Source organism: Aplidium turbinatum, chromosome 7, assembly GCF_918807975.1.
Source record: "Aplidium turbinatum chromosome 7, kaAplTurb1.1, whole genome shotgun sequence".
NCBI classification, from domain to species: Eukaryota; Metazoa; Chordata; class Ascidiacea; order Aplousobranchia; family Polyclinidae; genus Aplidium; species Aplidium turbinatum.
The window spans coordinates 31,026,064-31,049,219 of record NC_137478.1 but is presented as its reverse complement, the minus strand read 5'-3'; the positions used below and the strand labels follow the sequence as shown (position 1 = coordinate 31,049,219).

At 38.3% G+C, this 23,156-nt stretch overlaps 1 protein-coding gene across 1 annotated transcript; it reads left to right on the top strand.

Annotated features, from left to right (window-relative positions):
• Positions 1-2,739: 2,739 nt before the first annotated feature.
• LOC145774090 (uncharacterized) lies at positions 2,740-22,765 on the top strand. Its single transcript, XM_082585239.1, has 10 exons — positions 2,740-4,297; positions 5,468-5,755; positions 11,047-11,264; positions 11,515-11,878; positions 13,587-13,639; positions 17,315-17,420; positions 18,021-18,076; positions 18,224-18,473; positions 18,826-19,069; positions 19,277-22,765. The coding sequence occupies exons 2-10, from the start codon at positions 5,575-5,577 to the stop codon at positions 19,521-19,523; spliced, it is 1,719 nt and encodes a 572-aa protein (XP_082441365.1). The 5' UTR covers positions 2,740-4,297; positions 5,468-5,574; the 3' UTR covers positions 19,524-22,765.
• The last annotated feature ends 391 nt before the right edge of the window (positions 22,766-23,156 follow it).

The window sequence follows — 23,156 nt, the reverse complement described above, 5'->3', positions numbered from 1 at the left end:
GTTTTCTAGCAATAGTTTTGTTTTCTAGCAATAGCAAAACGTTCGCTTATTGTTATTTTGTTTTTATAATGTTAAATGTAGCCTATAGTGTTGTTGCTGAGTTATATTTGTTTATGGTTTAAAAAAGTTACCTCTCTACCTAAATTGCAAGTTATTAAATATTTTTGTCTGCACTGAGATTAAAAAAGACAGATTACTTGTTTTGATAACAGCAATTAGCCTATAGCCAAGAAATTTTATGTAACGGAACAAAAGAGTAAAAAATGTGTTGCTGGTATCAAAATGTCTAATTTTTGCCGACAAGTCATTTTTTTGTTCATAGGCCTATTTGAGGTGTATGAAGCAAAGTTAGGCTACAGTAGACCCAGGTTAACCACCCTCTTGAATAAGCTTAACATGTTTATTTTTCGCTTGTGGCTAGTCTAATTTTTAATGGGCTACAACTTTCGGATGGAAAAATTTCCCAGCAACAATACTTCAACAATCGTAAACTTAATTTTGTCGATCTCGTTAACCGACCCTGCGTCAAAAGCCTCTAAAAATATGCGAAAATACCAGAAATAACCTATCAAGGCTTTGACAGTTCGAGGATAAAGATTCAAAACCAAACCATTTGACAAATAAACGGATTCTGGTTTATTCTGATTGCACAACTTTGAAGTTTTTATCAAATTGGAGCAGAATGCTTCATCTGGCAACACTATTTTTGTAGATTTTATCATGTTCTTTTCAACAAGTTTACCTGAGTTTTATTTATTCATTATTCTGCCGTCCCAAGGTAAAGCAACGTAACTACAGAAAAGTTAAAACCGAGAAAAAGCGCTTTAAAGTTAATCGTAAACCATAACGACATTTTAATCGCAATTTAACATGTGATGCCTCTAACTAAAACCCTGGCCTTGCCTACCTTCTCTTTCCATGGGAATAAAAACATTGATTGAGTTATAATTTTCGCTAATTAAGATAATTAGTGTACCGTAGTGTAGTTACGTCGCTTTACCTTTGTTAACCTGATTGTGTTTCTGACTATGCCGCAAAGGCACACGTACCGGCGTATCTGACGCAATGTATTGAATTCACACACAAAATATGTAATATGGTTCAAATTTCGTACCGTCAGTTCGTACCTTAAAAAGATCGAGAGAAAAAATTAAAAAAAGGCGAAGTCGCTGATCGCACTTTTCGCAAACATTTTTCCGCAGTTTCCGCTAACCCTAACCATAGAGTAATTTATGCTTCAACCCTAACCCTCGCTGATTGCAGTTTCCGCAAACATTTTTCCGCAGTTTCCGCTAACCCTTACCCTAACTCTTTTTTTATAATAATAATAATCGTGTTTTTATTTGCGCCCATTGCGATAACATACAGTACATACACTGCGATCACAGATGCGATACAACAGACGACAGGAAGCAGCGAAGTGACATATAGTCTTCGAGTCAGCTGCTCCCCTTATTTTGGCTTGCCATTAAGTGTCTTTGCCGAGACACAGCCGCGTGCTCTGGAGCGGTGTCGAACCCACGTCCTTTCGAACGTCGCGCAGACGTTCTCACCACTCGGCTACGCAGCCGACAGACCATCTAACTAACCATAGAGTAATCTATGCTCTAACCCTCGCTGATCGCAGTTTCCGCAAACATTTATCCGCAGTTTACGCTAACCGCAGTTTCCGCTTACCCTAACTCTAACCATAGAGAAATCTATGCTCTAACTCTAACCAACCTAAACAAACCCTCGCTGCTGATCGCAGTTTCCGCAAATCTTTTTGCGCAGTTTCGGCTAACCCTAACCCTCGGGTTTGTTTGCGGAAACTCCGATCAGCGACTTCGGCTTTGCTTTGTGCTATTAAACTGCAATCAGATCAGCGACTTCGGCTTTTTTAATTTTTTTCTCTCGATCTTTTCAGGGTACGAACTGAGGCTGAGGGTACGAATTGTTCTAGGTACGAACTAGGTTGCACTAAACTGCTGATTCTGTTCACTAAAAGGATGCTTGAAGACGCTTTATGAAGAGTGTTTGAGTCATACTCATAGACTCCTTAAGTAAAGCACTGGAACCTCCCATGCTCGGTGTTTGTAACTTGAGTCCGAATGATTAACTTGAGTCCTGGCTTAAATGACTTCTAGAGAAGCTAGAAACACAATCTTGGATTCTATACTAGGGTTTTTGAGGATGGCGAGTTCAATAGTGTTACTTTCAACACTACATCAGGTCATTTTCAAGGTCAAAATATCATATTTTAAAGTCAAATTACAGAATTTTGGTCATTTTTGCCCATTTTTGCGTCTAAATTGTAAAGCAAAACTGTTTCAAAGAAGTCTGTGACGAAATATGATATTGCCGTGGCCGAGTGGTTAGCGCGTTGGGCTCGCAGTCGAGAGCCTGCATGTTCGACTCCAGCCACCCGCACTTGCTGTTGTTTCTCTGGGCAAGAAACTTTACGATAATTGCCTCTACCTAGTGATCGATTTCGAGTAATGGGTAGTACCAAATTTAAGTCATAAGTAGAGTAGACAACCGGAAACAGACATTGCCGTCGGCTGCAGCGTGGGACAGGTGTATGTCGGAAGGCGTACACCGATGCATAGCGCTCAAGTACGCTTTTCCGCAATGCAAGATAAAGATAAACAAACAAACAATTGTGCACCTACTGCATCTATTGTGTAAAATATTTTCTCTACACTGCGTAAGTTCTTTGAAGTTCTTTTTCTTTACTTTCGGAATTATTTTGGTGATTTCATATGCCCTATAGCAAAACATTGCGGTTCCAAGCCTTTGTGACGTAACAATTTATTGAAATCAAAGCTGTAATTTGCATGGCAAGAGCAAGACTGAAATGCGTTGCCGGTTTCATTTTGCTGAGTTTTTATCCTTTGTAGATGCACCTTTAGCTAGTAATAATGCTGCTTGTACTACTTCAGCTAACATTCTATTGAAAGCTTATGTCCTCAATGTAAGTGACAAAGAAAAGCCTTTGGGATGCCTCAGGGGGCAAGAAAAGCTTTCCAACTAGTGATTAGACATTGTCTATTATGGTGTTACCATCTTCTTATGTAATTGTCAATTTGTGTATTATATTGTAATCATTGACTCTTTTAGATAATAGCCATAGTGTTGAGAAATACATATGATGTTTATGTAATAGCATATTTCGTCACAGACTTCTTTCAAACAGTTTTGCTTTACAATTTAGACCCAAAATTGGGCAAAAATGACCAAAATTCTGTAATTTGACCTTAAAATATAATATTTTGACCTTAAAAATGACCTCAAACGGTGTTGAAAATAACACTATTGAACTCGCCATCCTCAAAAACCCTAATATGAAACCCAAGATAGTGTTTCTAGCTTCTCTAGAAGTCATTTAAGCCAGGACTCAAGTTAATCATTCAGACTCAAGTTAAAAACCCCGAGATCGCAACATTCCAGTCCTTTACTTTTTAAAGGAGTCTTTGGTTTGAGTACAGCAGCTGCAGAGTCAACATGCAACAAAATACTAACCTCATTTTTTAGATAAAATGTTTTCACTTCAGAAGCTAATAAGAATTTTATCTACAAAATGTGGTTAATATTTTGTTGCGTGTTGACTCTGCAGCTTCTGTAGGTAGGCTACTAATGTTTTCACTTCAGAAGCTAATAAGAATTTATCTACAAAATGAGTTTTTCTTTTACTACGTAATTGTCTTTGCAACACGAGTGAAACAGCTGGCATTTTTTGGCAGAGACTGACATCCCATTGAGAATTTGAGATTAACTCTAAATTCTATTGTAAATCGACGTAACTGGAATTATTTGCACTAGATTCTATTGTAAAACGACGTAACTGGCAGTTACGTTGTTTTGGCTTTGGATATATGATCCTTATATATATATGTAGTTACGTTGTTTTGACCAACAAATATCTCGCAAACTACTGCAGTTACGCTGTTGAGTCTTTGCTGGAAGAAAAATATAATCTTTGCCAAGCGTTTAACAATTAAAAGTGGGAAAATCATCTGGGAGCTGGTATACAAGCCCCCCCCCCCCCTGGTAACTCATGACAAAGACAGGATTCGACCAAACATATAGGGTGAAACTACTTTACCTTTGCTTCACTGTTCACATTCTTCAAGTTCAATCCTCATGTTTTGGTCAATTATTCTTTGTCATGAGTTACGGTACCAAGGAGGGGGGGGGGTCTTGTATACCAGCTTCAAAATCTTTAGTTACATCGCTTTACCTTGGGACGGCAGTATTATTAAGCCTGGTTATTGAGCCCGCTACCAGTGCATTTATCCACTCATCCACTGCAATCCTGGTAAGTACACTCTATCCAGACGAGACTTAAGTCATGTAAGAGCTTCATCAAAGTTACCTCATTAGAACACACAAGTGCAGCAACTGCACGATTAGGACAATGGTCACCCGAGTTTAATGGTTCACACAACATCCCGCTATGCCAAGTCTTGATGAAAACCTTTAACAAGCTTCCACCTTTGATAGAAGAGAGTGGTGTTGCTTAAATAGAGCCCGCTGCAGAGTCAGGAGAAATGAAAAACAATCTTTTTTGATGGAGGATGACTCCAGTCCTGACGCAATGTGTGATTGTGGCTCAGACGATAAAGTACTTACGGTACATCCTCACCAATTGCCCCCTTAGCCCTTCCTGTGCTGACTATGGCCTCAAACACATTACCGTATTTTACGGACCATAAGGCGCACTTTAAATTCTTTTTTTTCCTCATAAATTGGTCGTGCGCCTTATGGTCCGGTGCGCCTTATGTATCGATCAAGTGCGGTAGTGCTTTATTGCCTACACTCAAAACCAGTACCGATACTACTATTATATATGGTCCGGTGCGCCTTATGGTCCGGTGTGCCTTATGTATGAACAAAAAACTAATCAAAGCAATTTATTGACAGTGCGCCTTATAGTCCGGTGCCCCTTATGGTCCGTAAAATACGGTAACTGATAATGGTCTTATCTGGCTCCAATGCTTGTGTGACAAGCTATGAATAAACCCACTTTCTATTTTTAACTCTCACCTTTTCACTGGTACCAGTACCATAAGCAAAATCAATAACTGCTTTTTCTTACAACATTAAAGTACCGTATTGGTAAAAATATTTACCATTTGATTTGTTTGTTTTTTTTGGTTTTAAATCTTCATCCTCAGACTGACAAAGCCTTGATAGGTTCGGTTATTCCTGGTAGTTTTGCATGCTTGGAATGTAGAGGCACTTGGCGCTGGGCCAGTTACCGAGATGGATATAGTGAAGTTTCCGATTGTTAAAGTGTTGTTGCTGGGGAATTATTCCACCCATTAGGTGCTACTGAATTTAGAGCAGTCCTAAGAATGCGTTGCTCAAGTCACACAAGTGCACACCCAGAGAGTCGAACCAGCGCCACTTGATCTTGAAGCTTCATTCACGAAGTCATGCACTGAGCTAATTGGCCAAATTGTTTTGATTGTGTTCTTTATTGCAGAGGTTTATACTCTTCAAGATTTATGATAGCAAACCAGGTCAGGATATTTGCATCAGAAGCGATTCAGTGTTATTGGATGCCGATCAACGGATTGATTTTGAAGTGCAATGACGTCATCACAAGGTATTGATGTCAGCAGATCTACAATTAGTCAGCTGGAGCAAGTGTCCCAAAAACATGAGATCAATGTTGTGGCAGAACTTGGAATTGACAGATTGGTACAATGGGTTGGAGTTTATGTTTTAACAGCATTGGCTATCATTATCAAGTTGACTGACATTATTGCAGGTAAGAAATTTCATCGTTCATATTCTGAAACTTGTGAGGTATCATTCCTATTTTAACAAGTAATGCAATTGTAATAGGTAGATGTAAGAGCATATGCAGGATTTTCTTGTGGGCTGCATTTGATGTGTGAGTCTCTAGGGCCAAAGGTCTATCCTTTTACCACCCCACATTCACGATGTTCCCAGACTACACTAGAAAGCTCCTAGAGATCAGTCAGTATTTGGTTTTATCATTTGAGACACACAGACCTTCCACTCCATTCTATAGGTGACTTTAAGATGATACAATTGTAGATAATGTGGTCTGCAGCCTATTCCCCAGCACCACATTCACAAGAAGAGGCCATTACCAATGGTAGAGTGGAAAAGCCTGACACCCACGTCTGTCTCTGTTGTTCAGGCCGATGGGATGGGTCTCAGGGATTCAGGAACATGACATCCTGATAAAAGGACAAAAGTCATGTTGCAGTGAGGCTGTGGAAAGCTTTGTAAAGCTGGCTTTTTGTTTGATGACGTACCGTACCATTTGGATTATAATCCGTGCCTTATAAACTTTTTTTCTTATCATTTGTGTGTTTGCATTTGGAGGCGACTTGTATTTTTTAAGCAATATTAAATATTGTTCATCAATAGTATATATAATATTTAAAACATCAGGAATCAACCAGTATTGATTTTAAACTTTTCACACTTTATCATTCATCCCTGGCATGATCCTGCTATTTTCATTATCTTTATAAAACTCTATGACTAGTTCTATTGTTTCCTGGGAGACAGAATTTTATTTTTCGAAGAGGTGGCAGTGTACATACACCAGTAGATATTTCCAGTTGCCTTGCTACCCTTACGATCCTCTCACTCAAATCAAATGTTTAAGCAAATTTTTTTCAAGACCAGGGTTTTTCAACTTGGAGGTAATGAGCCTGTTTTTGGGGGGTTGCAAGACGCCTGAAAATCCAATGTATCGTTTTCAATTAGTTTTTTGCTAGAAAAAAAAGTGTTTTTTTTTCAATCGACCATTCCTCGACCAGGCCTTAAAACTCGTGTTTTTTTCTGGCAGCCATCGTGGGATTTGTGGCCTACCGAGAGCTCCTTCTCGGCGGCCAAATCTGCGTGCTTGGAGGCCAAAATACTATAACGATAGCACAAGTAAATAGCATTAAACATGCAACAATGTTAAAATGATCACTTAGCGTTGTTGAAGTCTGGGTGACGTCCTGCAATAGAATCGTTGTACCACGCATTAAATGCTTTATCGGGATTGTGATCCGGTATTGCAGGACCATTTAACGACCCTAAATTGTTTTAACTGCTTGCAGCTCAGTAAATTGTTTCAACTGCATACCGCCTTTCATAAAAGCTGACCATTTATTCCGTTATGATGTCACCATTGAGGGTGTGAACTGTGAAGTCACTAACCCACAGCATTCTCAACTATGAAGACACGTATTTTACCCAGGGATGTCAACTAACCTAGTTCTCCTTTTTAACAACGATTCAATGTCCGACAACATTGAATCGATATAAAAACAACAATATTGCCAGCCGATGTAAATTAGCACTTCGGATTAACACTTCGTTGAAATAAACGTCGGGAATTGCAAACAAAACTTACAGCGCTGGTAATCGCAGCTGGATGTATTCAATGCAACAGTAGTGACTATGATGTGCTGACCTAATTCTGCGTCACTCTTTGATGCTACATATTTTCGACATTTAATCCACGATCATTCTATTGCGAAATTAAATAATTGGCTAGAAGAAACCGGTGGCCAAACTTGGCCGACGGAGGAGGTAGCACAGGCGATCATTCAAGCACTACTTAGCGGCCATGGCTGCGATGGCCGCCGGCTGCTTTAAGGCTTGCTCGACCTGATGTTATTAGTATGTTAACCAGACATTTGTTGACAAGGGCCGGGGACCTCTTAAACCCAAGCTTAACATCCAAAAGTGCAATGAAAGCAAATCTGGCAGCCCTGGCACGAATCAATACAGTGTGACAACATTTGTATTGATGAGTTGGATACTAGGCCATTTTAAAATGTATGTATAGGCTATAAATGTTCAAGAAAATTTTAATGAAATGGGGCATTGCTCCTCTTGTGCACGCCTTTGGCTTGATGTACAATGTTGTAGTGAATCCCCTAACCACGAATTTTTTTTCTGAAACACGAAATATTTTTCATCACCCACTCTTTAATTCTGAAGATATATTTTATTGGTGGTAATCCACTTCTAGCTACTTGCGTCTACCTTACAAAACAATTTATTTCAGGCGAAAATTCCATCAACTTCGGAAATACGGAAGAAAATCGTGATATAGGAGAAGGATTTTCGTGGAAGGGGAAAAATCCCTGATGCGTAAATGCGCAGTTGGGGAAATTCGTGGATACAACAAATCTTTCAATTGCACGTTTATTTCGTAATAAATTTGCTTCCATTTGGCATGGTTAGCTCCTGCATACCTACTGATTATTTTCACATAGTTTCATTTGAAAAAAAGAACAAACCTTGGCGTAATGGATCCCGAAAACGATGTTGGTCGGTAGGAAAATATGCATAAATTTCCTCGGATCCGCAATTTTCCTAATTTTTATTTATTTAGTGAAAAAATATCAATCCAAAGATTTTAAAGACTTGTAAACACAATAGCAGAGATAACATTACTCACAATTGATTGATTGAATCTTTATCCTCGGACTGGGAAAGCTTCTTGCAGAGCTTAAACCTGGGAGTTTCGCATATTTGCAGAGGCTTTGAATCACTGGCGTAGGCCCAGTCACCGAGCTTGACCATGTGAAGTTTCCGATTGTTGAAGTCTTGTTGCTGGGGAATTATTCCATCCATTAGATGCCGCTGAATGGAGAGCAGTCGTTAACGTGCGTTGCTCAAGCGCACACCCCGAGAGTCGAACCAGCACAGCTTGATCTTGAAGCTTCTTCGTTCCAGAAGTCACGCGCTAACCAACTGAGCTATCAGGGCGGATCTTGTGTTGCTCACGGAAGAAGGGTCCATATAGATTAAGTAAACACCCAAGAAAATGGTCACCGTACATAACTGAATGTAATGGAACGAAGGATTTATTGAGGAAAACTTTATCCTTTGATTAATAAAGCTTCTTTGAGATCTTAATACTGACAGTTTCACATAGTCTACTAACAGTGGCTTTCAACCGCTGACGCAGGCCTGTCACCGAGATTGACAGAATGAAATTTCCGATTGTTAAATTGTTGTTGCCGCGGAGTTATTCAATTAATTAGGTGCACATAATGGAAAGCTGTCCTTGAAGTGCGTTGCTCAAACTCACACCCAGAGAGTCGAACCAGCACCGCTTGATCTTCAAGCTTTTTCGTTCCAGAAGTCACGCGCTAACCAACTGAGCTATCGGGCGCTAACCAACTGAGCTATTACACAACGCAACAGTGGAAAAAAGAAATTTATTTAAGAAATTAAAATCAACAACACAGCATAATATGAACTACACAGCGACATTGCCATTTGTTGCCTTTTAAGAGGCAGCATGGACGCAACAGATATTACATCACATGCTGCAAAAATGGAGATGTCCGGATTTAAATAATCCGGGACATTTATGAAAATTCCCGGGCTAGTTGCCACATCCTTAACGCAGCAGTGGACCTCGAGCTTGGACAATGGTCCTCCTTGATCTTCAAGGAAGCGCCTGCATATCCTGCCAATGTAAAAGATTTCTTCTTTTCTACACTCTCTAATGCATATATCTGAATTATATCTGCATTCTAGGAAAAGACTACTCTTCATTACACTTCCCCACTTTTTCTATGACCTGATCAAAACGGATATATAGTCCGGAAGAACAGCTCATACGACGAAGAAGAAAACGGATATGACAAAAGCAGGGTTGCCAGGTCCACTTATGGAAAAAATGCCAAACAACTAAAGAAAAAATGCCAAATGACCTAAAAAAAATGCGAAATAGGCAAAACGGAGCAAAATCGAAGGTTTCTTCATTAATAAATAATGGAATTGGTAAAAAATGGGTAAAACTGCAACAAAGCTCAGCCTACACTTGCTGCTATCGCACAACCTAGCTATCTTCATTCTTGAGAGTACCGTATTCTTCAAAAAAAGAATTTTGAAAAAATGCCAAACAGGATTTTTTTCATGCCAAACAACATAAAAAAAATTCCAAATTTATGAAATTTGGCATTAAAAATGCCAACCTGGCATCCCTGGAAAAAAGCATGGTCGCTATTACGCAGTGGTAAAATTGCTCGAAACACGCAACTTGCTATCGCCATCTAGTGGTTGCCGGTTCGAACTTTTATTTGCCGCAAGGTGGTAGAGTATTCTTTTCTGATTTTATTAATGTGTCAATGGTCATTCTAGGTTCACCAGAAGAGATTTTAACAGCAAAGTTAGTGCAGACGGTCAGAACGTTTAAATTTTATTAGGGGAAGGGTTTTGAGACTAGGTCAAACATTTGCTGATTGCTAAAATCTGAAAAGCGGTTTTGGCCTAATTTTTAGTGCAGAAATAGGGATAGCAATCTTCTTGCCTGTGCCATTTCAGTTTTTGAGTTTGAACAAATATTAGCCTGTTTATTTTGAAATTCGTGTTTCGGGTTATTTTACCAAAAATTCGTGTTTGGAGGATTCACTTATATAGATGTTTTCAATATAACATGTCTAGTTTACTTTGTTATTTGCAATGTGCATGCTTGGATTCATGTAAAGCTTTTACAACACTTTTACAAAATACAACACTATAGGCTACAAATCTAATTAGTTCTACTATGATGTCATTGTTCATTTTTAATCTATATTACTTTATACATGCAGGCACTTTATAGTTTTGATGCTCTTATCAAATTATTTCAAAGGTGTTTGCCTCTGGCTACTGTTTGATTTTGCCTAACAAGGGGTTAGCCTTTTTTTACGCAAATACTGTAAATCGTGCTTAAATTCTCTGGCTTATTGGGTTATGTGCAAATGATCTAAGGTGGGAAATGAATAAATAATACTAGTACTGACCTAAAATCGTTTAGAGTCGGTTATTCTATAACAGATATTATAAAATATCTAATCTATCGATTGCCATTATTGCAACTTTTGGTAGGATGTGTGAATAACACTTTCTGCATTATAAAAATGTTTTAATGCTTTTTATGTTGTGATTGTGCAAACTGCATAAAAGCAGCATAATATACTGCAAACTTCATATATCCTATAAAAGCAGTGGTTCTTAATTTTTTGTGCTGGTACCTCTTAAATAGGTATTTTCGATTTTGAACAATGTTTGTATTTTGATAAGGTTCTGGTCTTTCATGCTATCCTGGTACCAGTAACTCATCTGTGCAAGTTAATCTTTATTTGATTAAATATGCATCTGCATATTGCTGGGATGCTTCTGTGATTTCCAACTCAAATGGGTCATGTTCCGAATTAAACTTTGACACTTTGGATTTCTTGCAAGATCCATACCCTCTAAAGGTCTTACTCTTCGCTTTGCCATATTTTCTACTTGCACAGGTAAGCCACTTTGTTTAGTCTGGTAACTGTGATGTTGAAAAACTTTGTAATTATATATGCTGTGTAGAAGTGGTAAGCAAAAACATGTATTATATTTATCGTATATACCAATAATTATCATCAGTCAAGTAGCAAGTCTATCGAATACATTCATTGATATGAGTAATTTTGTGTACAAGATGTCGAAATCATTAGTTTTGTTTGGGATGTATGGTCAGTTGTGTTGGAATAACGTCAAGATATTTTGTAGAGTTTGTTTTTTGCTGTGATGTGGGCTCTCTGGCATTTTCGCTTTGGTGCAAGATTGCAAGGTCACCTGCGGTTCATGAAACTTCTACTAGAGGACATCTACGACCAGTTGAAGCATATCACAGAGGGATTCTATGCTGCTATGCCTTATGATAGAACAAGCATTTATTTTGATGGTCTTCAAATTCATGAGTCAATCGAAGATATTGAAATGAGAGAATTTGTAAGAAAAGGAAAAATAGAAGTTCAAAAATATGAAAGGGAGAAGGCTAGACGTAAAGCCAAACAAGCTTCCAATCAGCCTAAAAAAGTTGATGAACGTGGATCTAAACCTGAGGAAATTGCTCTGTTGGTGCAAAATAGAGGTATTATATTGTCTGAGATTATAACAGTGCAACAAAGTAGTAGGAATTTAGTCAAATGAGCGTTTGCAGCCATTGATGGAACTAGTCTCAATGACCGCGTATGCTGCGAGACCCGAATGACACGAGAGTTGATTAGTGCTATTGGTTTGCGGTTCGCTTAACACTCAACCAGCAAATACTCTATTAGTTCAAAAAAGTTTAAAATATGTCTTGTAATCAAGGTGTGGGACCGTTTACACCTGAATAAAAAAAATATATGTATGGAAAAAAGGCTATAAACTGTTTACTGTTCAGCAAAACTTGCAAAAAATACTTTCTCTGTAAACAAGAATTGTAGAAGCGACAACCACCACATGTTTTTTTTCAAATGTCATTATTTTCCTTTTTAGCATTTCTTGCGTTCGTATTCATTTATTTTTTTCCATTTTACTATTTGTTTAAAATGCAATATTTATTTTCGTAGGGAATATTTGTTTGAATGAGAGAGTGCAGACTCGACGACCTCTCACGCCTACATATGGCTAGTTGGCTAGTACTGTCTTGCGCATTCTCTTATTAAATGCACAGTTGCACACTGTATGTTTTTTATGTATACCGGTACGGTATACGTTTGTTTTGCATCCAAACTAAAATAAATAACTGATTGCTAGGATAGCAGCATTAATGGTTTTAGCGGCGCTACAAAAGTAGCGCGCTACTGCCCATACATTGCCTGTATCTATGATGATGATTGGTTCATTGGAAATATTATTGAACGTTCAGATAAACATGGTGATGTTTTCGTAAAATTCATGAAGCGTGTAAGCAACATTTTGATGTGGCTGCCAGACCAAAGACAAATGCCTTGTTGGGTGCCATTCCAACATATAATTTGTTGTGTTGGTGTACCAGAAACCTACGGACGCAGTGCTCGAAAATACAAACTTAACCAAAAAGATTAGTGCCCACCTTTTATTGCTTTATTTTGTGACGAAAAATCGTGCAATAGTAAAAACAATAACTCTTGAGTGGGCGTTATTAATGAAAACAGCTGAACATTAAGTACCGAGATAGAATTTGAACGAAGCTTGGTCTATGAAATCTAAAATTAAGTCTCCTCATGAAGGTTTTTTAGGAAACTTTAAACATAAACGCAATGTTAGGGAGCTACGTTGAAAACCAATAAAACAAGAAAAATTTTCGAATACTGGATTGGTACAATGTATCAGGTGCGTTGGTCGCAGACATAAATGACACGGTTTTGCGATTCTCAACATTTACTTCAATGTCGTGCAACTCACGTAGCGAATGACGCCGAGACTCGATACCGAATGACGCCGAAACTCGACTAGAATGACGCAGATTTGGTTATTTCTTGTGTCGGACGTTTAAGTTGCAATGTTTAAAGGTATTGCTTACATTATAACGACGCAAGTCACTGTTCGTTTGTCGGCATTATGGTGCTGTCGAAGTTTGCGCTCTCGGGCATTCGGACTGCGTCATAATGTCGTGTGCCAAACCAATTATTAATGGACTAGCTTTTGCATTTTCAGCATCAATTATTATAATACATTTAGAAGAAAACATTAAGGAAAAAATTGATTGTATTAGCATTGATCATTTCTTGTGGTCAATGTTAATTTTAACATTGATGATGAGAAAGAGTTGTTTTGGAATTTATGTCTGGCAAGTAGTTGCATTAATTTTTTTTTTTTTGGGTTTGTTTCAGAGTCATCTCCTACTGTAAAAGTGGAAGCAGCTGAGAGTACAGAGTCAAGCTTGGTACTGTTATCATAGTTTAATTATCCTGATGCAGCATCATCCACCATGGCGCAATGCTACCATGTTGGAAGCATCATACTATAATAATTTAAAGATCAACCAGTTGTTCACAAATTTTGAATGTTTTCATGCAACACAAAAACGCGATTGTGAAGAAAGGGGCGTTCTTCCCGGCTATCAGCACAAGGCTGAGCACTCACTAGTACAGCGAGCAGCTGCGATTCGCCAACCATAACGGTGTAGCTTCCACGCTAAGCCATTCAGACCATCCAATCAACAATATGTTTCTCGGCAGCCGATTTGTAGCAAGAATTGACAGCGACAGACACGTGTTTCGCCCATGAGGCTGGGCTCATCAGTATCGCACCGTATTCTGCCACAAATTTATTCGACCACCGCTTTACCAGTCAGTTTAACTCTTATCTTTGTGGAAACAAAGAAAGAGCCAACAAAACCAGCAGGCGCCAGGGCAGAGGACATTGTGAAGAAAGGGGCGTTCTTCCCGGCTATCAGCACAAGGCTGAGCACTCACTAGTACAGCGAGCAGCTGCGATTCGCCAACCATAACGGTGTAGCTTCCACGCTAAGCCATTCAGACCATCCAATCAACAATATGTTTCTCGGCAGCCGATTTGTAGCAAGAATTGACAGCGACAGACACGTGTCTGCCATTCAGTCTGCCATTCACCGTTATGGTTGGCGAATCGCAGCTGCTCGCTGTACTAGTGAGTGCTCAGCCTTGTGCTGATAGCCGGGAAGAACGCCCCTTTCTTCACAATGTCCTCTGCCCTGGCGCCTGCTGGTTTTGTTGGCTCTTTCTTTGTTTCCACAAAGATAAGAGTTAAACTGACTGGTAAAGCGGTGGTCGAATAAATTTGTGGCAGAATACGGTGCGATACTGATGAGCCCAGCCTCATGGGCGAAACACGTGTCTGTCGCTGTCAATTCTTGCTACAAATCGGCTGCCGAGAAACAAAAACGCGACATGGATAAAATTCTGTTTTTATAAATATCAGAAATGCTGTGTTTATATGTATTTGTTGACCTTTTCTTTGGGATTACGTTCTTCCTGGTAAGCAGTGGGATGGCGCAGCGGATGTGTTCGCTTTCCAATCATTCAATCCTGGTTCGACTCCCGGCTTCAGTTGGTTGTTGAAAGCACCGCTCACTTCTACCTAGGTAGTAATAAATTGGGTGGGCAATGGGGTTGTGCGACAGGATATCACGAAACCACTAGCGGCGGTACAACTGGGTCCTTCTAGACGAGAACTAGCCTTGCGCAGCATATAGACGATGCGTTGTACAGCGCTTGGTTATGCGTGGGCGAAAGAATAACTTAAAATATGATTCGGATATGCATTGTAGGTATCAAAACATGTTTGTTTTTAGAAGGTTGGAACGAAGAATGATACAAAAATAAGAAAAACATCTTATAAAGTTACAGAATTCTCATAAAGTTGCAAAAGTGCTTGTAATAAACTAAGTGTACAGTAGGGAGGGCCGTCGGAAACAGATCGCTTAGCAACTCGAGTTTCTTAGGAGGTTTGTCGAGTAAATGGCGAAATCGAAAACCATTTTTTAATTGAACGCCAGGAAGACGGTGCACAACACGGACCTAATCGGTAAATCACCCCATTCCAGGGATGTTGCCACTTGCCAGGGTTGCCATACCGTCCTTATTTCTAAGATTTGTCCTTATTTTGAAGAACTCTATCTTAGAAAATATTACTGTCCTTATTGCTAGGAAATGTCCTTCTTTTTGATTTGAGTCCTTATTTTGTCTTATTTTCAACAATTAGTGAATAAACTTAGTAGAATGACAGCCAAATCCTTACTACAGTAAAAGTAAACCTAGACCTGAGTTGTCGTGAGATGCACAAAGTATTTTTTTACGAACAATGAGTTTCTGGAACACATTGTTTCTTGCAAACAATATGGCATGTGATATATAATGGCTCGTATAAATGCTGAGATTTGTTCAAAAACGTTTGTTTTATTTTGTATGAAAATTTAATTTTTCTGTTGTCCTTATTTTGGGGTCCATGTCGATGGCAACCCTGGATATTGCAGTGGCGTATATTCAGAGTGTGTGCTCCGCACACCCATCAAACATGGTTCATTCATCAATCATCATACAGTTAAACATGCAAGTAGGCTACTTGGTAGCCTATATAAATGGTTAAGGCATGGTATGCAAGTAGCCTATAAGTACTTGGTAGCCTATATAAAAGGTGATGGCAGGGTATGCAAGTTTCACTACCCAACAAAAAGGCAGAGACAAATTTTTGAAATGGCAGAAAATGTTAAGGAGTCTGTTGTGAAGGAAATTAAAGAATCTGGCTTGTTCAGCATTGCAGTGGATGAGTCCACTGGAGTTCGATCTTGTGCACAGATGCTAGTTTACGTCCATTACAAAATAAAAGATGAGAGAGAGAGAGAAACCTTTTATTTCGTCTGTTGCGACAATAGTACGGTACAATTATAAACAATACGAATAAAATAGTACCATAGCTATCTAAATACCACAACAGACAGGAAGCAGCGAAAGACTATATCAGTCATCGATGATGACATTAAAGAAGAGTTTTTATTTAATGTCATCAAAAGGCAAATGCTTTGAATCAAAAGGCAATGCTTTGAATCGATTATTTCAGCTAAGAAAAAAAGTAAAGGCATTTATGCAGACTAAAATTGATAGTGAGATGCAAAAGAAGCAAACTGCCAAACAAATCCAAAAACAAAATGGCATGATTGAAAAAAAATTGATTGATGTGATGAATGCTAATAATTTTGAAGAAAATCTTGCTTATTTAACTGACATGTTTACGGAGTTAAATCATCTCAATTTATTATTACAAGGAAGAGACAGCACAATCATAGACTTCAAGGACATTATTAAAGGATTGTAGCTACAAAAACTGCTCTGTCTCCCTCTCTGCCTGTCACCACAAGTCGATACCTTGTCATGCAATGTGTTCGAAATGCCTGTTTACTTATTTGCTTTTATAGCCACAGCAACGTTAAATCAAGCCTAAAATGTATCAAACTTGGTAATATGCACCTTCTTACCTTCACATCAACACAACACTGCACTCCCATCCCACCCATATCAGCTGTACGCGCGTTACGCAAAGCGTGCTAAAGCTTGAAGCAATCACTACGAGCGTGTTGCTAGGACCCAGTTGTAGCGCCACCGAGTGGATCGCACAACCCCATTGCTGAAGGAAAGGCGGCCGAGAGAAAGGAACTGGCCACCCTACTCTCCTTAGTGCCGAAGGCTTGGTACAATGAAAACCTTACCGTTTCATACCCCATGCTTGGATCAAATATGGGACTTACCTTACTTCCTGGTTTTAGATGCACTTTAACTATGTAACTATAAGGTTTGGTGGCGTGTCATGCCTATATATTTGCTCATAAATTATTTATGTCATTTATTAGTTATATTTGAATAAAAACCCTTTGATGATTCCAATAAAGGTGAAACAGCTAATTAAGGTTTTTAGTTAATAGCCTAGTAGTAACTGTATCATATTTAATGTATTGGCTCATTATGTAGCCTATAATTGTATATGCTTGAGAAATTACAAGAAAAATAAACAATTCTCACTCTGTACGATTTTGCCCATGCGAGTTTTGGCAAGGCAAGTTGTATGACAATGTTTTTGAAAACAGAACAAAGTTTCATCGCAAACTGATCCAACATGCTCCAAGCAGTCTGATAAAGCTGGTAATAGTCAAACTGAGCATAAGGAAACAGCTTCATTGCTGCAAAATGAAGGTAATCTTAGTACAGCTAACTAATTTTTATGTTTTTAGAAGGAGTTGAAAATTATTTTTTTAAATCACTATGCAAACTCCTTTTTGTTATCTTCGTTTGTTTTTGCTTCAACCAAGGAACCTCTCCATCAGAGTTGTCTGTATTTTAAAATATGAAATTTAGAAATACACTTATTTTTATTTTGCTAGTAGCCTATGTGCTGTCGATATGGTATAGGTCAGCTTTGTTTAAGTATAATACGAAAATAATCGTATCCCCCATAACATTCTTAAAGACACCTTCACCATTTGACGTTGCAGTTCATCTGTGACTGGGGCTTCCCAGAGGTCCAGATACACTTAACTAACTTGAGTACTATAGTCAGCCGCAGCAGTTAAATAGCAGCATTTCTCGTTTACTATATTATGAGCTACCGGTATATTGCTGCAACAGAAAGCTTGGAAGTACAGTAAAGTTTCAACGATCAAATTGCCTTTAACCCCTAGTTAATTCAAACACATTGCTTTAAAGTTAAATTACTGTAAATTTGTATTGGTAATTTTACAAAGTTCGGTTTTCCAAGTTTTTTGACGCAACTCTTAAAATTTAAACGTGTTTCAGCATCCGCGGACAAGGGGTCAGACGCCGAAGATGATACACGCGCCAAAAGTTCCACGGTAATTTGTCAACTAAGTCTTCAGGAGATGTTTATCAATCAAAGATGTTTATCAAAGCTTTGTTTTGTCACAAATAAGCATTATAGAAAAATGTTTAGTCCGTTTAATTGGGTAGTTTCAACCAACCGTGACGTTGTTTATGATTAGAAGGGACCAGCTGACGCTAGTAACCCCGAAGTGAACCAACAATGCGGTAATTCAAATGGCAAGAGCAACTCCCAAAACCAACGTAGTTCCTCAACTGCTAGCAATAAGGACGCGGAGAAACAGAATGAAGACGAAGAAATCACTCGCTTCGAGAAGTTTCTAGTTGGAGAATTCCGGGACCAACATTTTTTCTCAATGCTTTGCTCTGAAAACTTCTCATCTTTGCACCATCTTCCTTACATCTTATCAGGTTATTATTTGCTGAGTTGGCAAAGTTGTGTTGTAATTTTAGTCAATGCCAATTTTTTCGGGTAACTTTTTTTGTAATATATTCTGTATACTGTATATCAATAGCATCATAGGTACAGTTTTGCAAAAACAAATGTAAAATGTTTATTTGAGTAACAAAGCCTGTGGGTCACTTTTGAAAATTCTCACGCTGCTGATCGGTTCAATGTTCAAAGGAAATAAAGATGCGTTCGGATTTGAAGCTTTTACAGCTTTAATCTGCTTTTCATTATGCCTGTGTCATATTTTCTTATATAATAACTTTATACAACATCATAATACAACAGAATAATTTTTACACCAATTTTGTTTAGTTTATAAGTTGAAAAGAAGTTTGGAACATGCGTCTTCTGAGGACACGCCCAAGCCTTGTTTTGTTGATGATGGAATTTTAAAGATGTGGTGCCATAGTAAGAATTTGAGGCAGGTCCGGTTAGTAAAGTGGTACTTTCTCAAACACCTCGTCACGGGTTTGGTCGCTCTCGGCTCGGTTGTTCTTATGCTGACTTTGTTTGCGGTTTATCTGAGAAACGGATTCAACTCATCTGAAACCTTCAGGTAAAGACTGTGACTCGGCAATTCCCAACCTGTTTGTAATCAAATGGCTTCTTACAAAAAATTGTCAAACCTACCAAGTTGTGAGTGCGACCCTAGTGATTTTATTTGTACAAAACATAAGAGATTGTTGTAAATTGGTAATCGTTGATTGATAAATGTTGTAGGTACTGCAGTTGGTTATCATAAAAAGGTTTATACGTCATTCAGATGCGAGTTGCCATTGGAGGACGTGTGCATGCTTTGCACTGTGAACCGGAAGGCGGAAATCTACGTCGTGTTGTTCATCGATATCGCGGTAACGCTCCTGATCGCGTTGTTGTCAATTGGGACTGTGTTTGTCGTCCGAAGCAGCAAAGACCGCGTCACGTCTTGCTTCTTCAAGCAAATCGATATTTCGAACGTGGCTCTGGCAGCGTCGTGGCGCGACAGACTGGAAGCGGACAAAAAGAAATAATTCAACGTTTTAGGAAAACGGAACGACCCCAAATACGACTTTGAAAGCAAAGAAAATAGAACTTTATCAACTTGACTACCTTGCCTCTACATTGAAGGCTTTTTCCACGTAATTTTGTTTGTTTATTTACTAAATAAACATCAACAATCGTTTTGAACATTTAACTGCTAAAAGTTGTGAAATCATGTTTTTATTGTTTATTCATATACACGTGTAGCGAATCATCGCCACTTGTACGCACAAGTCACATTTCCTTCGTTATCTTGTACAACCTTCTGTATAGTGCAGCCAACATAATACGAGCCGCTTTTTGTCAAGTTTGGCCGTTGCCGGGCTTCAAGATGTCTTTTTCATGCATTTGCTTGTCTTGTGGTTTTCCTTCCTTTGCTGCGCCACATATCTGTTACCTTGCAATTTATCAAGCTATCTGTAAATCAGGTTGCTCATATTCCGAGTTATAAATGACAAAGTAAAACACGGAAACAACGACTAAATACAAGCAAGGCACAACTTTACCTCACATGTTTGTGTCTAGTATTTCAATTTGGCCGCAGTATCTGCCACCCGACCGTCCGTGGGGTGTCGGGAACAGATCACAGGTAACCCCATCAGCGATTGCACCATTTCAAACCACCTAACGGAGTGAAAGGTTTGCGTGTCAGGATGAAACTAAAAACTGGTTGCGCTCTAGTTGCCTTTGGGGTAACATTGACTCAACGCACCTTTTTTTGATCAGAAAGCCGAATTCCCACTAATCTTGCCTCTTGTTTACGTAATGTATTTTTTTCTTTTCTTTTTACTTACTCCGAAATAATAGTTACCCAGACAGCAAATCAGTCGCTTTTTACATAGGTTTAACGCCTGCAGACGTGGAATCAACCTAAAAAAACGATTGATTTACTATCTGGGTTGGAACTTTTTTAAATGAACTTTGCTCCCAATCCTGTTTGTTGTAAACTTTTACTGTTGACGTCGTCCAAATTTGACTGTTTTCTCCCACATTTACACCAACACTGCTTGTACTTGCCATTTCAAATTCCTCAACATATTTGCGAATGATAGAGCTTTGGTAGAGAGTTTGTCTTGTTGAACCACAGGCACACGAAACCCAGCAACGAAATCAAATCTAACATATTTAAGTTTATTACAACAATATTTAGGAAATCATGTGATCATATCACATTATGTGATCATATGACATCATGTGATCAATGATTATATCACTTCATGTGATCTGTTTGACTCCATTTACAGCGGCCTTTAAGATTTTAGTGTGTATTGTTGATGTTGAGTGTTGAACAAGCCAGAAGCACTTTGCAGTTTTTGTTTTTTCTTGTTGATAAATTCAATATTCAACCATTGTATTTTGTTTAGATGTAAAAGTTCTACATGTTATTCCTTAAGAGGACATCTTGTGATGTCGAAAACGTCCGTAATTTCTTTCTGTGTAGTTTTCTTTTTTGACTTAACTGTAAATAGTTATTGTAATAAACTTAAATATTATGTTAAATTTGATTTCGTTGCTGGGCTTGGTGTGCCTATTTGCGAATAATAATCAAATTTCTGTTTTGATGAGTCGTGTTGCACAGTGGTTGCAATTGTAGCAGTTTGTGTACTTCGTGTGTGTTTTTGTAGCAGTGGTAGTGATTTTATATGAGTGCTTTTAATAACGCTTTAACAATTTCAAGTTTCTCGTTAACACCCCTGTAGTTTCATCAGCTCATCATCTTATCATGGCAACTTGTAACTTTTTTTTTATGAAATATCGTCTACGACTACGTCACAAAGCAAAAAAATGTTCTATTGTTGCATCATTATTTTGATTTCATATTTTTGGATTGTTTACTTTGAATCCGTCATGAATGTCAATTTATTTGCTTGTCAATTCAATTTATCGCTCTGTCCTCGCCACCAGATGAATCAACTGCTTTACTTCCAACTCCATTAGTTCAATTTATGGAATTAAAAATAACTTGATTGTAATGACACTTCAGTTGCAGATGGCTTCGTGCTTCTTCCGCTGAGTCCGGTGGACCTTGGTTCGATCCCGGGTCGTGCCATACCAAAACTTGAACAGTTGTACCGACTGTTTTGACTTACAGCAAAGGGAACACGTCATACTAATGTTGTGTTATTGATACAAAAATGGCATAAAGTGATTTATACAACCACTGAATAACTTTGCTGTTGCAGAATATAAAATTACTGACTTGAACCCCGCTGTTCCCAACTTGTTATTTCATATTGAACTACAAAGCTCACTCAGTTTGTATGAAAATGCCATTTCATCGCTTTTAATCTAAAAACAACTAGGCTAGTGGCTGACATGAAAGCTCATTTGTATGTATAAGTTACACGTTTCATTTTTTGACTACGTTGAGAAAAATTCATCAGTTTTGAGTTGGTTGAGTTACAGGACGGTTATTCATTTTTTTGCTTATCACTAGAGAGAAGAAACTGAATTAATAAAACAAAAGTGCACAAAATTGTTTCTCTTCATTTTGCAAGTCGTTGAAAACTGAGACCGAACAAAGAAAAGTGAACAAGTAGACCGTTTCGCGCACATATAAGCATATCACTAACATCGCCATTCATCTATTGCTTTTATTTTTTGTAATTTTTCATAAGTTCCGTTTTGGGATTCAAGATATTTTTACCATCACCACCTTTTGAGTTGTTTTCTTTTAAGAAGATTTCGCATATCACGCCAAGGTGTGTGTCGTTTGTCCGTCTACAGATGAACTTTGTCTTTTTCACATCAATCAAATTCTAGATTAAATTATTTTACCAAAAAGAATGGAACGTTGAAAGTGGTTTACAGGTTTTTCTGGTGAGTGCCTGTATTTCGTGTGTGTTTTTGTAGCAGTCGTGGTGGTAATTTTTTTTTCTTTTGAATTTGTTTGATAATAATGCCTAATCTTTATCGTTAACATCTCGTCTATTCAGTTTGATACGATCAGTTCAGTTGTTTTCATTTTAGTTCAGTTTGACATCGGTTGCCGGAAAAGCATCATCTCTTCGATGGTTGATGTACGCCTTCACATGAAATTAAATGGAAGCCTATTTGTAATTTCATCAAATTCATCTATCAATTTAGAGTACGCAGTGTTTTCCAACATATATAATTGTATGTGGTTTGTCTATTGCTGATGGGAATATGCATTTACGCAGGCTATTTGTACGGACACTATTGTTTTATTTTGTTTTCATGAATCTAATAAAGAATTGCATAGGTGACAACTTTCAAAGCGCCGGATGATGCAGAATGAACGTCAGATTTTGCAAATAATGCGTCGAAACCAAACCCAGGAATTTGTGAGAAATTTGATCGCCATGCTTATTGAATTACAGGAAGCGAGGTGAGGCTTATTGAATTACAGGAAGCGAGGTGGTTAGTAATTTGGTTTCAGAAAAAGGTGTCCAAACCATTTTATTTCCAATCGCCTTTGATTTTCAAACTGCCACATTCAGTGGGGTAGAAGGCAGCCAGCTGAGATTATGATGAAATACAATAGTGTACAATGTACATAGCCGTACAGTGATTCTGAACTTTAACACGTTGTCAGGTCGTCGCGAGACGTTTATTTGGCTTGGCACTGTTAAAACGCTGATACTGCTTGAAGGTGTTTGTAT

What these genes read in the sequence shown, in the direction of transcription:
- LOC145774090 (XM_082585239.1), top strand. Translation starts at nt 5,575, where the DNA reads ATGACGTCATCACAAGGTATTGATGTCAGCAGATCTACAATTAGTCAG. An exon ending in GTTGACTGACATTATTGCAG is followed by an intron (nt 5,756 to 11,046) that starts GTAAGAAATTTC and finishes TATTTTGATAAG; the next exon opens with GTTCTGGTCTTTCATGCTAT. An exon ending in TCTGTTGGTGCAAAATAGAG is followed by an intron (nt 11,879 to 13,586) that starts GTATTATATTGT and finishes GGTTTGTTTCAG; the next exon opens with AGTCATCTCCTACTGTAAAA.